This window comes from Empidonax traillii, unplaced genomic scaffold (assembly GCF_003031625.1).
Source record: "Empidonax traillii isolate 1590-97213 ecotype Southwest subspecies unplaced genomic scaffold, ASM303162v1 scaffold277:size2070623, whole genome shotgun sequence".
Classification (NCBI taxonomy): domain Eukaryota; kingdom Metazoa; phylum Chordata; class Aves; order Passeriformes; family Tyrannidae; genus Empidonax; species Empidonax traillii.
The window spans coordinates 1091024-1107692 of NW_020955470.1; the positions used below are offsets into that span (position 1 = coordinate 1091024).

Genomic DNA, 16669 nt, shown 5'->3' on the forward strand with positions numbered 1-16669 from the left:
TTTTTTTTTTTTTTTTTTTTTTTTTTTTTTTTTTTTTTTTTTTATCCTTTGAAGTTCCAACACACAAAAAGTAATTTTAGGCCATACTCCCAAAGTACCCAAGAGTTCATGGGTTTCTACAAATGTTTGTGCTGAAAGGCTTTTCTTGTGTATTTTTTTTTTAATGTCCCTTTTCACATACTTAGTTTGCAAATGAAACAGAAAAGAAGGTCATAAAATCAATTAATTGAATCAGAAGTTTTATTTGATAGAATGCTCACAAACTTTTGTTGTTTTTCTCTGTATCTCTTTCCTTGCATGGTGTTTAGACTCGCTAAGCCAGGCTCAGGCTCAGCACTGAGCTGGTACTGGTGTGCCAGCTGTCTGTCAGTAACTCTGTCAAGATTCTTGTGTCAGAGAAGTAGTTATGTAGCATCTGGTAAATCCATGAGTTGCTACTCCTGAGATTATCCAATGAAAAATACGTGGCAAACACTCCTCCAGTCGTATGAGGGTGGAGAGGTCAATCAGTTGTTAGTGGTCACCACCTATAAATGAGTTTAAAATGACTGAGGGAGAAATGTTGTGGAGGTGCATAGAATCATGAATGCTGTGGGAAGAGCAAAGAGACATGATGAATAGTCAGCCCCTTCCATTGCAAGTCCTAAAAGTCCACCATTGGGTGGCAGGTTCACAACACAAAGTGCTGCTCCCTACAGCAGTGGAGCTGTGTGAAACACAGTGAAACTGTGTTTTAGTTGCCATGGAAAGCTGATTGCTAAATACTTCCTTGGGTTCAAGGTATTATTTTATGGTTAATGGAAAAGAAACAGAAATTGAGGATTACCAGCATAACAGTACTGTTGGCCATAATATTGATAAACCATAAACTGCTGCTCCGTGGAGCTTCTGCTTTCCAAGTTGTCGGTGCATTGGGCTCAGCACCCTGTGTTGGAAAAGGAGCTGGGCTAACCAAAGGGCAAAATCAAGTCATGGAAGCTCATAGCCAAGACCACAACTAGTCTAGCAGCTTGTCTCTTGGGTTCTGTCGATAAAGATTATTTCCTGCTTTCTGAGCAGAGACATCCCAGAGAGATATATTTGACAGTAATAAGCTTTACATATTAGAATTGCATGTGTTGTCTTGTTTCCAGCAAGACTCTTTGCTGCTGCTGCTTCTGGATTTCCAGTGTTTCAATGATAAATGGTTTTGAATGTATCAGTCATTAATTTTGAAGACAATTGATAATCTGCATTTAGTTTTCTGCTAAAGTTATATTCACTTTTTTTGTTTTGTTTCGCTTTTTCTTGGCGAAATTCACTTTCTGCATGTTGGAGAAATGTACATCTTAATTGTGGTGCGGTGTAATAATTTCTTTACTTCAGGATTGTGCTCCTATAAGAAAGTTCAGTATATGCTATTGGGAAATTGCTTTTCCCTTGATTTTTTTTCCCCCTGAAGGAAAAGGTGTTTACTTTAAACAATGGTAATGTTACTTTTAGAGAAGATTCTGTTTCTTTCCTGATCTTGAAATGATTCATGACTATTAGCAGTAAATTCCACAAATTATGCTTTGTGAGGCTTGGGAAAAATCTGTTATCAGACTAAATATTATTTAGAATTAGGGGAACTGTAATAAAAATTATACTAGAATCAGATGAGTACACGAGTCTGTATGTTTTCTCAATTTTAAGTACTAAGTTGCTAAACATCTTTTATCCTTTAAGCAGTGCATTTTTTTTGTCCATTTAACTTTTTTGTGTTAATTATTAGATACAATTGGCTGACAGATGTAGGTAATAATAATTGGCTCATAGATAATTATGAAATTCTACAAAGAAAATATCAGCATTATTTATTTAATAACAGTTATTCTCTAAATTAAATGTTTTCACCCATCTGTTAACAGTTTGTGCCTTTAACAGCTGAAAGACTTGCTTGAACTTACTGGTTGCTTCCTTGGATATGCAAACCTTAAAAAAAAGTGATTTATATTTTTAGCATTTAGCTCATTATTTTGAACTCTGCTACCAAAGATACTGATTTTTAATTTTGATCTCTGTGGCATTAATGACAGTAGAACTCAAATGTTTCTTTAGTACCATATCTGAGAAGACTTAGGTTTTCATTTTCATCTGTCTCAAAATAATGGAAGAATAACTGTGGCGTCCGTTTCTGTTTACATCAGTACTAAATAACTTTGAGAGGACAAGTACAGTTTTATGAAATCTTTAATCCGTGGTAACTCTCAGCCTTTGTATTTATATGTGCTTCCTAATTTTAACAGTGTTAGTGTTTTTTCTGTGGAGAAAATCATAGTTAGTGTACATGCAAGATCCCAGACTAGTAGTGATGAATCAGAACTGTTCTTTTACGCTGTCCAAGATCTTTTACAGGTAGCAGACCCAGTATGTGCCACAGCTGGGCAAAGGCAGACCTGGTGTGTGCGTTTGGCAGTTGTTCCCTTTTGTTCCATGTTTGAGGAGCAGCTGTGCAGGGATGCTCTTCCAGTTCCCTTTCACTGGTGTTCATATCTGGGCACTTACTCGGGTGTGTGACCTCGCAGTTTTGGGGGCTGTGGTGAACACTGCAGAGCAGCTCCTGTGGGGTGGGGTGGGAGGGATGTGGCATTTCCTTCGGTTTCCTTGTGTCCTTGTTAGTGCAGGTACAGCTAAACGTTATAATAACAGTAAACTTTCTTATCAAGTTGCAATGAATGTTGTGGGGGTGACAGAAAAGGTTTAAAGCTGCTTTCTGTTTTCAGTTTTACTATCCAAATCATACAAGATAGAAGGTATTAAAGTGTCATCAGAGGCAAATGCTGTCAGTTTGTGTCATGGTTAAATACTTTTATATTTGTATTGGAAGGTCAAAAGACAGGCACCTGCGAAAGCTAACTTTAAATGCAAGTGTTTGAAATATGAACACTGTTACATTCAGTTGGGCTTTCAAACAACATTCTTTTCTTGCCCACCTTTTTCGTACTGTTGATAAGTTTTATTATTGCTATAGGAATTGGCAAGAATTCTAGCAGACTGGGCAGATTTCTGCCATAGGCTGATTTCTAAATTTCAGAAAAGCTTTACTGTAGGAGATAAGATGTATTTCAAGAGGTTTTAAAATTTTGCAGTTATGTTCAAGTTGTCTACGGAAGCACTTTGGGTATCACAAGGTTCACTTTGTTCTCCCACAAAGTATCAGAGGTACATAAAACCTGTGTGATTTATAGCCTCTGCAACATCTGTTGACTATAAAGATGATAAAAACAAGTAAATCTGCGGCCAATTGCAGGAAGTTATTGATGATATGCCAAGTGAGAGGTGGGAGGAATTAAATATGCATTTATTAAAGACAAAAATTACATGTATTCTAGAGTACCAAGGGAGTTAACATAGCTGATACTAAAGAAAATGCAGTTCTGCTTTTGCAGAAGTGTTTTCCTGAAGGTGTAAGTATGAAAGGGGTGAATGGTAGGTGTTGAAAAGAGGCAGGAGAGACCCATAGGGAGAGAGGAATATGAAAGAAATATTTGCAGCTTATATATATATAGTAAAGAAAAAAAGAAGTATTCCCCTTTATCCAGGGGCCTAGAAAGCAGGACTTTATTAGTTTGATTTTACAGCACTGCAGCACTGCTGATCTTAAAGTATCTCCTCACATTTACAAGTATGTGTTAGAAGTGACCCTTGTTCTCTCATGTGCAATCTGACATTTTTGGATGCACATATTAGTGCAAAAATAACGATAAAAACTCAAAAAATGCGGGATATATCTCAGTAAAAAGAGAAAAATGAAGTGCAACTAGAAATAGATAGTTCAATGTAGTAATTGCAGACTTGTAGACCTTTAAGTCTGTAACTGTCTATGTGTACCTTTATCCAGATATAAATTATTCAAGAATTAGGTCATCAACCATTAGCATAATGAATTAAAACTCACAAATGAACAACATCTCCACTGCCTTCCTTCAAGGACTGATTCAGTGAAGAGTCAGCCATCTTTGCCATCTCAGCAACTGGTGGGATGTTTGAAAGAAGTTATTTTTGACTAAGATTCTTGAGACACATCATCATTTTCCTTCATTTTCTTTTATCATGGCATGTGTCTGTTGCAACATGGGCTGGTACTGATGGAAACTGAATCATCACACCTTTACATAATGCTCTATATTGAGAAATTCTACTTAGCTATTGAACAATAACATATTAATAGTATTTAAAAGCTGGCAAAAAGACTAGTATTTTCGGGTCAACATGTAAATTTAGGTTATCTTTTACATCCTTATGCTCATAACTCTTTTGCTTGCTTTCATGGCTTTAGTTACGATGCTAACTTAGGCAAACAGGAGACAGCCAAAGTCATATTCCTGCATTTAAATGAGTCCTTGTGTTTGCTCAGGAAAGAGACGGTTTCCTTCATCCACTCCATTTGGAAGGGCATAATTCTTTTACATGGCTTTATGATGCAGTTGCAATATATTTTCAATGCAATTATCTCTGGTAGATGTGAGAGTACATTTTTTCCATCCTGCTTCATTTTGTATACTGATGCTCCATTTCAAGGAGGACTGCTTATTGTTCACCTGTTGAGATTTTAAGAAATATTTTCCTGACAATAAAAATCCTGATTGCTGTCTGCTTGAAATTTATTAAAAACAAGCTTTATTCACCCCTTTGTTTTCCAGGGTTGGATGCTCTCCTGAAATTTGAGCAGAAATGCCATTGGCATCAGTAATGAGCAAGCAGTGCAAAGCTGTGGGCTTGGGTGGGGGTGGGGAGGAACCTGTCAAGGTGGAAAGCATATGATGGCACTGCATTACTCTTACAGATTAATAAGACCAAACTGTATGAACTGATTTGTATTTGTATCGTTTGACTACATTCCTTTGCATTTTTCTGTATGTTATCATGGAGCAAACCATCATTCTCTCAACTCTTTCAAACCTTAAGCTCATTTCTTCTGAAATGCCCCACTTGGGCTGCATCTCTCTCCTGTTCCATATTATCCCTTTCTGTCCCCCTTCCTGTTTCCATCTCTTTCACACATGCTGTACATTTGCTTTGCGTCTGTGATGCTATGAAGTCTGTGCAAAACCGAAATAGGACAACTAGATTTTTACTGGCAACATATTTTATTTTTACTTCACTCCAAAAAAAGCCCAAGAGGAGTATTGACTTGTGGAGGTATTATTGCTTTGTTGGCAGAATAAATTTGATTTTGGAAGTCCATGTGTGTCTGAAGAGCAGTTCCTTATCTGTGCAGTGTCTAAATTAAACTTCAGTGAATTTATTGTGGAGAAGTAGGGTTTTTTTTCTGTTTTTAATGAAGAACAGTCTTAATTATCAGAATAAAATATGGACTTTGATACAGATATCGGGTTTGTTTTTGTGACGATAAATTTTGTTTCATGTTACAGACTGTGGTACTTGTAATTATAGCCATTGGTGTAAGAAATTTTTGTTTGCATGTCTTCTGATTTTTAGGTCATAGCTCAGATAGAATATTTAAGGTGAAGTTGGTTTCACCTCCACCCAAATGCTAAGGATAAATGGCATGAATGTCACAGTTCTTTGTCAGTACCTTATCACAGAGAATTTAGGAAAAAAATTGCAGTTTTAATTACTAAAAATGTTTTGGGAGCTCTTGAGGACGTTTCTCAAATCAGTTTTGAGGAAAGGCTTAAGAAGATTAGGGTGATTTAAAAGTTCTGTCTCTTGCCTTTTATTCTATCCGTGTGCACCTCTGAGAAAGGGCTATCTGTCTTTTCCTGACCTCCTACCTGTCAGGTAGCAGAAGATGCAGTTAGAACTCTTCTTAGTCATCTCTCTTCTAGGTTAACAAGCTCTGTTCTCTCGGCCTTTCCTCACATTCACGCTTCAGTCCCCTGCCTTGGTGGTTCCCTGGACTCACTCCAGTTTGTCCGTGTCTCTTGTACTGGGAGCCAAGGAGTACAGTGGCCTTACAAGTGCCAAATAATAAGAATAATAACTTCCCACAACCTGCTGGCTACACCCAGTCCAGGACACAGGAGGCTGCCTCTGCCACCAGGATGTACTACTGGTTTATGTTAAACTTTCTGTCCACTGGGCCTATTTCTGTGAAGCTTCTTTCCAACCAGCGAGCACCTGACCTGCTCCTGTGAACGGGGTTAAGCCATCCCAAGTGAACAGGGATTAACTCACTTCTGTTGAGCTTCATGATGTTTTTGTCTGTCCTTTTCTTGAGGTTGCTGAGAGTGGCAGCCCTGCAGGGTACTGAGCTCTTCCCCGATTTGCTGTCACCCATAAACTCACAAGGGGTTTATTCTGTTCTGTCACTCAGATTACTGACAATGGCATTAAGCAGTATCGGCCTCAGGGCTGATCAGCCACTGTCTGCATGTGGGGTTGCTGCCTGCTCCCCTTTGAGCCTGGCAGTCCAGGTAGCTGAGGAGACAGTGGGCAAAATTGAAAGTAGCAGGTTTAGTAGGTCGTGGTGAAGTAAGGTTGTGAGTCTGTATTCAAGGGTGAGGGGGAGGGATGGGGGAGATCTAATGGTGTGTGGGAGGGGGAACCTTAAAGGAGTTCAACAACTCTTGCTTTAGGCCTAAGTGAGTGTGGGAGTCATGTGGTATAACTTGTGATTAGACCTAAGTAATGTTTGTCTTGGTGTGTTAAGCTATTTTCTGAATCATGGCATTTTCACAGGAATGTCTACAAAATTTGGTTCTCATTGTTAAGTCAGTGATGATGATAAAAATAGATATCAAACTCATTTCCATCAAATCCAGATCCTGCGTGGCATTTGATTTCCAGCCCAGAGATCAGTAGGAATTAACGCTTCCATCAAGAGAACTTCAACACAGCTCTAATATAATGTAGAAATAGCTGGTCAGTCTTCCTTACTGCTCCTCCATAATTGTTATCAACTTGAGGTGTGTTTTTTGGTATTTCTGAATGCAGTCTGGAGAGAAATAGCAAGTTTCCTCACTAGGCAGGATTGGACATAGATGATTTTTAAAACATTACTAAATATTTTAACACAAAGCGTATTGTACAAAAAAACCCGGAAGAGTCTTTTGGAGGAAGCAAAGCTGATCCCAAGAGCAGGATGACAACCTGCCTGTACACTGAAAACTTTGCCCTTTGTTTTAACATGCTAGAAAAAATTCAGTTTTTTCATGCCTACATGGTGTCTAAAATTAGAGTGTTGAATTCTCAATTTTCTCCTGAAGTAAAGCTTTAATCAGGTGGGATAATTCCCCATCGTGGGCAGTGTTCAAGGTCAGGTTGAACAGGGTTTTTAGCCTTCCACTTTGATAAAGTGGAAGGTGTCCCTACCCATGGAGGGGGATTGGACTAGGTGATGTTCCAAGGCCCCTTCTGACCCAAACCATTCTATAATAATACAGTGTAGATGACAGATCTGTTTTATGGTACAAGGTAACTGTGTTTAAATAAGCAGTTCAAGTTTTGCTTTCTTTGAATCATATGCTTTCCACCAGTTTGGTTTTTGACCTCGTTTCTTTAAAAGTAAACCAGTCTTGGCATGTGATTGATATAAAAAGCTGGGAAGTGCTTTGCTTTGTTTTTATTTTTCATGTCCTCCTTCACTAGGGACATCTATCAGATTACTAAACGTGGTTGTCTTGTGCATTCTCTTTCCTTTCCTGGACTCAAACAGCAGCAGTGTGTTAACGTGCTGTCTGGGAAAGCAAACAGAAATACAGCGCCATGGGCCCCACTCAGTTTCTGGCTCCATCAGGACAGTTTTGACTCACTTAATGTTGCCAAACAGCTAAAACCTGAAACCTTATGTATTATGCATACAAGTAGTTAATTTTTAACGTGGTAGAAATTGGTTAAGTAAAGACCAGATTTCATAGGGAGTTAATGGCATTTTAGTGGCACAGAGAGATTTTATTCTCAGTTGTTTCACTGAAGAAATGTTTGCAGAAATTTTGTCCTATAGGAAAAGGAAAGAAAGATACCAAGAGTTTTACAAGAAACTGGCATTTTAGTAAAATTAAACTTTCTTCCTCATAAATAATGAATTCATAATACCTGCTGAAAAATCCAAATTAATAATATAAGATTAAAAATTAATGATTTTGTAAAGTATACCTGAAATATATGACATTGTATATGGCACGTAGTGTAGAGCAATTACATTCTCATTTTGAACACTTTATAAGGCACTGTATGCAGTTTTTATAGGAATGAACATCTTTTTCTCTCGAGCTCAAGTTGTATAAAATGGCTGTAAGATATTGTTTCATAGTAACTGTAGTGGAATTCCTTCCACATGATTTAAAGGCTTAATATAAGCTTTGCTTCAGCAAGAACTTTGGTGCCTGGTGCAGAGTGTGGGGCAGTCATTTCAGCCTAAGTGGAGAATCAGTCTGATTAAAACAGAACATGAGTAAAAGTTCTTTTTTGGAAGCATCAGCTTCCAGTTTAAAGACTTAGAAATTTAGAGTTACCATTCCCCACCTGCCCTATGCATCAATTGCATGACAAATTAAAGTGCCTTCGAGAAGCAGACTACAGTTCTTTATGTGTTTGCCTATTCCACTTACAGACTAGACATGTAATATAAAACCTCAGGTTGCTTTCGCCAAAGGGTGAACGTATGTTTTTGGCTGGGGAATTGAGATCTCACACTGTTCTAAGACTGACTTTGTGTTTTACATTACCTGCATTGATGAAAACAGACAAATTGGCGTATTCAGCAGCATCCTGGGTTCAGATACAAGTGAAGCAAACAGGATCTTGTCCTTCCTTTTCAGTAGCCTGAAATATTTCCATCTAATATTTCCATTAATACCATGGGAGCTTCTGTGCTGAGTTAGATTTGTGGCTCATTTGAATTAGTAAATCATTTTGAGGTTCTTAAGAAGCAGATGGAAAAAAATTCAAATGGATTCTCAGCAATTCTAACAAATCAATCCACTTGTTTTTTTTGTGATTATATCTAGGCACTAGTATAGGACCAAAGGCTAAACTTTTAATAACCCCTTTCAAAACTGTAATTAATTGCCATTACTTAATACTTGTCCCTCGTAGGAAAGATGTTATGTGTTTTTACAGTATCTGTCCAGTCCCTCCTAATTTTTTGTAACAGAAATAAATATCCCAAGTAGCAGTTTAGATTCAGTTTCATGAACATCTACCAATGCACATAGGAGCTTTTTACAGTGTTTCTCGATAATCATGTAGCCTCTCATCTTCTCCATACTTAAATCCCAGCAGAACTCGTGGGTATCGTTTAGATCTGTTGACTTTTTGAAGTTTAAATTAGCGGTTTCTTAAAAAATTGTAATTTTTCTTCATTATGGAAAAATAGCAGCATCTTCTTAGGGTGCAGATATCACCAACATTCTCTGCAACTAAGACTGAAAAAGCAAAATAAATAACCAGTGCAAAACAAATAAACCTCAAACCTTCCTCAAACAGGCAAGCAAAGAGCTGTGATTTTATCATTCTGTGATTTTATTTAGAATTTCAGGAATGGCTTATTTTCCTTTAGTACCCAACCCCTTCCCAATCTTCCATAAAACACATCCTAATTTGTCCTTGGATTCTTGCATTTGGGGGGAGTGATGTTTGTGCAGATCTTAGGTGTTTGCTCCAGGGGAATCCACTTCAGATGTTCTGAATTTCCTTCTTTCCCCCTCTTTATTATTGTCACCGAGGTTAGTTCTCAGAGCACAGAAGGGTTTCTCTTTTGACTCAAGTAGCCTCCTGGGTGATGCAGCCTAATCACATTGGTTTATTACTGCCTGTCCTGTTTTCCTCTTTGTTAGAGCACCTGATTCTTCTCAGTAGACTTCTGTTGCTTCTCTAATTTCTAGCAAAAGATCAAATTCAACTCAGTCTATATAAAGAGCCTAATACAGTCATTGTGGAGCTCATATGGATGCTTCATAGTTATCTCAGTTCCAAAACATATTTTAATACTGAGAAAAAACTTTAATTCAGATTCTTTCCTATCTTGTTTCTGTATTATCACGAAGAATATTTGAGGTTAAAAAAAGAGATCACATAATAGAAAGATTCTATGTCGGTGAGTCACTTAGATTAAGGAAAGCTAACTGTGTTGCTCAAAGTATTGTTTTTCTACCTAATGCACTATGTGCATATTGGATTTGTCTCTGTGAGACTCCTCTTACATAACTTTCTGGGAAATATTGGCTTGAAAAATGCATTTTCAAGGAGCATCTCAGACAGTAGATTAGAAAATCTGTTAAGGTTTTATAAATCAAGAAAATTTAGAATTGTAGTGACAAAAATGTTTTTTTTATTAAGAAACACAAAGTTCTAACCCTTTGTTAGGCTGAGGTAGATTATAAATGTCACTTATTCCTAGGTCTTAGCGTATTCTTCCTTGATGTACCGTATTTTTGTTCAAGAACAGGATTCAGCAGGCAGTCTGTATTTTAAGCCCTTAAAAAGTAATTTCCAGCTGTGCTTTCCAAGCTTAATAGGGTGTGATAGAAGGGAAGCAATACCAACATCCTATGGGAGAGTTAAGGATTTGCCTTTATGTTCATGAACCTATATAAAGAGGCAGAGTTATCAGAGGGATGAGAGAGGTAGAGGAATGATTTTAGGACTAAAGCACCCTCCTCTGATTTCCTCCCTGGCTCTGCTGAGCAGAAGTGACTGGAGCAGTGGGCTGCATGTTGTGCTGCTCCATGTGAAGGCAATGCCTTGGGGGCTGTTCCAGCCCTGGCATGTGGTGTTACAAAATATTTAGGTTCTAATTTGTTTAAGGCACAAGTCTTCCCAAAGCTAACAAAATGTTATATATGTGCTTTTAAAATCTGTTAAGGGAGAGATGTCACTTATAAATACTATACTTACTAAATTTGTTAGGGTTAATATAGTTTTACTCCAGAGCTTGAAGGTTAAAGTAGACGGAAAGCTGACAAGTTTTAAACTGCGTCCAGTCCCCAGAGTCTGTGCCAACTGAGGAATGAGCCATTGTGTAGCTCAATTCCTGACCAGAAGACAAAAGTACCTTCCATCCCGTGTCCTACTCACCTCTGATCATGACCACAATGTTATTGACTGACTGTGCCTGGCAAGAAGTAGAATAATGATCTCACAAGTGCCTGAAGCAAAATCCTACGTTTGCTAATCCCTGGTTTAATAATTGGTAGTATCTTTCCTGTATTTCACTTGACAGGGTTTCTTTACTAACTAAAATCAGTTTTTTTACTAACTACTAACAGGTTGGAATGTGTGAGTTCCTCTGCAATACTTTAAATAACCTGGATCCTAAATGCACAGGCGTTCTGGCAATGATCTGTCTGCCCTTGTGTCAACTGCCCTTCTGCTCGGTTTAATAATGCTGTCCATGACAGCAGCATCACTCTCGAGAGTACACAAGTGTAGAGATTTCTAATATTATGCTGTCTGCTTGGACAATAAAAACTATCAGAAGGCACATACCCTGCCTGTGTTGCAGCTTTTGCTCTCACACAGGAATGGCAGGAAAGCACTTGCAGGTGTTTCTGCCATAGACCTGCAGTCCTTATGGAAACTGCTTTTCTTTTGAAAAGTGTGTAATATGATTGTTAGAGCTTCCCTACTGGTCAGAATAGCAACTAAGAGCATCCACAGTCGGATGTCTCACCACTGTTTTGAATTCCTGCTGAAATGCATTGTCCCAAGGCATTTTGTTAGGATTGCAGGAAATTTGGAACAAAGCTGCAGATTTTTGCAGTTTAGCAGGAGGTGACTGGCAGTCTGAGGCACAGATGGAGGTTTTTGGAGAAGCCAAAGCAGCATGGTCTTTCTGTTCTTTTCTTAAAACCATCAGAAGGATTAGATTTTTAGCACTTGAAGTGACTTAATTTAGATTTTGAGATAAAACACAGCAGGGAGAAACAGTCTCTTTTTTAGTTCTCTTCCTCAGATTTTTCTGTGGATTTAGGATATCAGAACTGTATTATAATTTTATTTTGTTTAAGCAGCCTGGGATTGCAGAATATGATTTTATGCCTTAAGTGAACTCCACAGCAGTTCTTGTATTTGTTGGATATATAAATCTTTGGTAATATTTCCATCTTTTTTAACCTCATGTTGCCAGGAAGCTTCTTCAGAGTTTACTGTGGCAGTAGACTTAATCTGTGGGTAGTTCTCTGCTCTTTTTTTTTTCTGTGCAGCTGAAAGGCAGGTGTCAGAAAACTAGTCTTCACATTCAAGACACTTGCTCGTTGGAACTAGTGGGAGTTTAATATTAGTTTTAATGGGTTCATATGCAAGGCCACCTGTAGAGATGCAGCTTAGTCACAGCAAAAATACAGGGAAGCGATGGATAAGTGTGGGTGCTGTAGCCCTTGGCTAAACACACCTGCATATAGGGCTTCATTAATGGCCTGTGCAGTGTGCTGTGTGCTGTCCTGCTGCTCCACCGTCCTTTGACTCCTCTAATCCATTTTTAAACAAATGCATACAGACAAAAGCATTGCAGGCCTTTTCTTAGTAGGCTCAAAGCCGTTTGACATACTGTACTGTTAAGAGAGATAATTTCCTTTATACCTTTCTAAGTTTTACAGTGGTTTTCATGTGCAGGTGCAGGGATGTTCTCTACATAGCTGTGAAATGATTTGGAATTTTGTGTTCAATTGTGAACGTGTGATCGCTGAAATTAATCTGAAAATTAGATTAGTTTATTGTGAGTAAACACAAATAAAAGGCTACCAAAGTGAAAGGTTATTTGGCAAAGATTTAACAGTTTGGTGAATTTAGCTCAAATTTTTAAATCTGTGCCTTAATAAACTTTCTGGGAAGACATAAAAGGAAGATAACTTTATTAGGAAGTCATAGAGGGATGGTTATAAATGTAAATAGTGGAACATCACCTTATGAAAGGAGTATCTGATACTGGGTGAAATGCCTTGGCCATTATTTTATTCATTTTATTTATTCCTTTCTAAAGAAGCAGTGGACAACCCACTTGATTAAGGAAAATGCTGAAAAATGTGTAAACAAGGGTAGTCCTGCATTGTCTTGGAGATAAGCAGTAGCATGGGGAATTGAGTTCTTTTAAATCCAGAAAGATCAAAAAGGAGAAAAAAAAAAAAAAGCCATTGAGAGAAGTTAGGTTTGAATAGATTTTATTGCTGCAGTTGCCAGTCCAACCCAGTAATCTGTAGCTACTCTGCTGATGGTGGTTTCTATGATGGTAATAAATTTTGTGATGATTCTGTGATTAGAAAAGACAAAATATATATTCTTTTCTTCTCTTGCCATTCTTCTGTGTTTGATTCCAAATGTGCAGAAGTGCAGTTTAAATATTTGAAGTATAATTTAATTTTTTTAACATATAATGCATCTTTAATTTCAGATCTTAGAGCAAATTATGCTTATTCAAATATCTGTTTAGAGAAGTTTAATGATCTAGTTAATGCTTTGCACATCTTCAACAATCTCTGGGTCTAGAGAATTGCATTGAAGTAAATTCAGTGTATTCAATATACAGGTTTTCTTGAGTAATAACCCTTTGATTTTCAGTTTTTCTGGTATAGGACATTACTTTGATGTACTCTATTGTCAAGCATTGTATATAAAAATGTCCCTTGGAACTGACTGTAACTTTGAAATGTTTTAACATGCTTAAAATGTTCCATTATCCTGTGTCATGCTTATCAATGTTTTGTTGCTTTTATAGATTATCTTTCTCAAGGGATAGATCTGTCTGGAATAGAAGTAATTGAAAATGACCTGCTTTTTATTGCAAGAGCTCGGCTTGAGGTGGAAAACCAGGCTAAAAGGTTGCTTGAGCAAGGTGTGGAGACTCAGGTAAAATACGCTTCCTTCTTTACTTCTTTTCAAAAGTGAAGTTGAGCTTGATTTCCTTTGCTTTGTGTAGCATTGTCTAGTGGAAATTAAACATGAAAAAAATATTATGTGAGTAATTCTTATACATGACAGTAGTCAAAGAAATTGACAAAACTGGTCTTGGACAGCATTTGGAGGAAAAAAATTTTGCAGGATCTGACCCTGAAATTTGGGAGAAAGTAGGTGCTGATATGAAGACTTTAACTGTAAACACTGTCACAAAAGCTTGATGCATTAAATACCGTTTACTACATTGCCAAGATTGCCAAGCTTTAGAGAGAAATATGAAAAATGCAATTTCTTAAAACTATAAGAAGATTTCTACATTTTAGCTGTGCAGAAGTATATTGAAAAGATTTGAAAGATTTTGCATTGAAACTTTAAAGAGCATTTTAAACTTTGAGGTAAATATTCACTGTAGGGAATATAAAAATGAATATGCATAATTACATTCATCCATATTAAATGTAATTATCTACATTTTAATAACCTGGCTACATTTATATACTATTTATATATTATATTTATATACTACTATTTGTAGTATCATTATTACTATTTTCTTGTCTTTTTAAAATGTCACATTCTTTTGTCTATACTTTTTAGAATTCTTTAAAAACTAAAGTATTTTAATTCCCCATTTCTAGTAAGAAGAAAAATCTGGTACAAGTTTCTATCAGATTTGGATTTTAAATCAGAGAACAAAGAGGCTTAGAATAAGACATTTTTATGCAAAACTTAAACTGCTCTGGAAGTCAGTATAGCATTTGTTTATACTGTTGAAGATTGACATGAAAATAGAACGTATACAGAATGGAAAACCTCTTCAATAAATTGACTTGGTTGGACAACTGAGGATTAAAATTATCAGTATGTTTCAAACTTTTTCTTAGACCTCTCATTTCAGCTAATTTTCTGCATTTAAGTCATGGTTGTGGTAAATACCCTTAACTATTTACTGATAGCAAAGTGGTAGATAAAAACACCATCATTTTTCACCTGATTACAATTCCAGTGTTGAAACTCCTGGCTATTTGAGAATGTTGCCAAGCTGTGATTGGACTTGTTGCAAGCTATGAAACATATATTAAATAAAGATTGACCAAAGATATGGCCTAAGAAAAAGCAAGTGGACACTTATTTTAAATGTAGCAAGTCTTCATCAGTGTGTACTCCTTCTAGTTTTTCCTGTCAGATTTGACCTTCTCTAATACTTTTCTCTTCATATTAAATACTGAAGTGGAACTGACAAAGAAACCCTGGGGAAATCAATCCCACTCCACCTGAAAAATTGACAGATTTATTAGGTGTTCCAGGCTGTATCCAGGTAATCAAGAGATTATTAAAGTATATGCCTGTTGTGTTTTAGCCAGAGGCCTGTTTCCAACAAATGGAAGATTGTCTGGAAGAAAATTATTAGTGCTTAGTCATATCAGGAGTGGGGATGTTTTCATAAAGAGGTGTTGGGTTATGCTTCACAGATTTGTTGTTGGATATGATTCGTGAATTTAATGTTGGGAAAAATAGTGTGCTTTAGAAAATGCACATTCAGGCATTGCCCAAGAAATCTAGACTTTGAAATATGACTAGTAGATCATATGTCTTTGATTACTATTATTGTAGCTGTGTGTTTTATTGACAAGCTGATTTACATTTAAACCTTCCACACCCTGTGATTTCCTATAAGAGGACATGGCATCTTTGTCTTTTTCCTGCATTCAGTACTACAGAATTCTGCAGAGGGACTGTCTTGCTAGTGTCTATTCTGGTAGCTAAGTCTGGACCTTTGGGAAAAGTGCCTCTCTTTTTTTTTTTTTTCCAGGTGGTTCTTCACTTTTTTGATATTTATATCTGCAATTGCAATTTTAGTTTTCACCTTCGTTTTGATCTGCTGTGTAAATAAAACATGAGATCAGTTGCCTACATAAGAGCAATCTATATTTCTGTAGTTCATCTAGCGCTTTTCAGCAATGCCCTAAGTAGGGAGTTAGCCTTATGTCTCCATTTCAGAGTATGTCAGTGTTCACCTGGAAGAGAAGTGGGAAGTAGAAATACATAAAAAACCTATAAATATCTCCTTTTAAGCAGAAGGCATTACAGTTTGGTGAATGTCTTCTCTAGAATTCAGAGTTTTTTTTCTGAGATGCTGCTAGAAGTTACTCTGACAAAAAGAACAGAGCTAAAAACTTTAAACTGCCCTTTTCAACATTTTTCTTTACCTCCTTTGGTTAGGTTAGAAACTATTTTTGTTATTTTGGTTATTAACTTAATGATGTATAAGCTAAAGAACTGTATACAGATTTCTCCAAATAACCTTCAGCAGCAGCACAGGAAAGCAGATACTTACACCTAAGTAATACATTGTCTTTTTCTCTACAATGTAATACAAGTTTTTGTAGCATGTCTACCACTGTGACATTTGTGTATTTCTCTGAAGAAATGTAATCTCTTTCCCCCTTCCTTTGGAAGTGTGGCATAAGCCATTGATTGCTTCAGAACTGAAGGCTTCAACTCATGTTCCCCATGGTATCTTAGGGCTGCCATCTGGGTTTAAACCAAAAGTGTCTGTCAGTGTGTCTAGACTTAACAGGCATTCATAGAGCTGCCAACCATACTTGTCTTCCTAACCCTTTTAGAAAGAGTAATCTCTCTTTGCTATTGTTGACAAAAGCAATACAAATAATAACAAACCCGATCACAGAGGGGTACCAGTGGCTACAGGCAGGTTTTTTTATTGGCATGTATGCCTTGTTAGCTACTCCTAGTGTACGTAGCACAGATTGATGATTTTTTTGGTGACTCACAGAACAGTTTCAAGGAAATAGATTCAAACCCCTGTCCTTATTGTTTAGTCCTGACC

The 16669-nt window shown here is 37.0% G+C and overlaps 1 protein-coding gene across 1 annotated transcript in view; it reads left to right on the top strand.

Moving 5' to 3' along the window:
- COG5 (component of oligomeric golgi complex 5) overlaps positions 1-16669 on the top strand; it is a 178947-nt gene that overhangs the window by 60090 nt on the left and 102188 nt on the right. The window contains exon 7 of the mRNA XM_027890119.1: positions 13640-13770. Within this exon, the coding sequence (XP_027745920.1) occupies positions 13640-13770 (131 nt within the window). The remainder of the gene's footprint in view (positions 1-13639; positions 13771-16669) is intronic.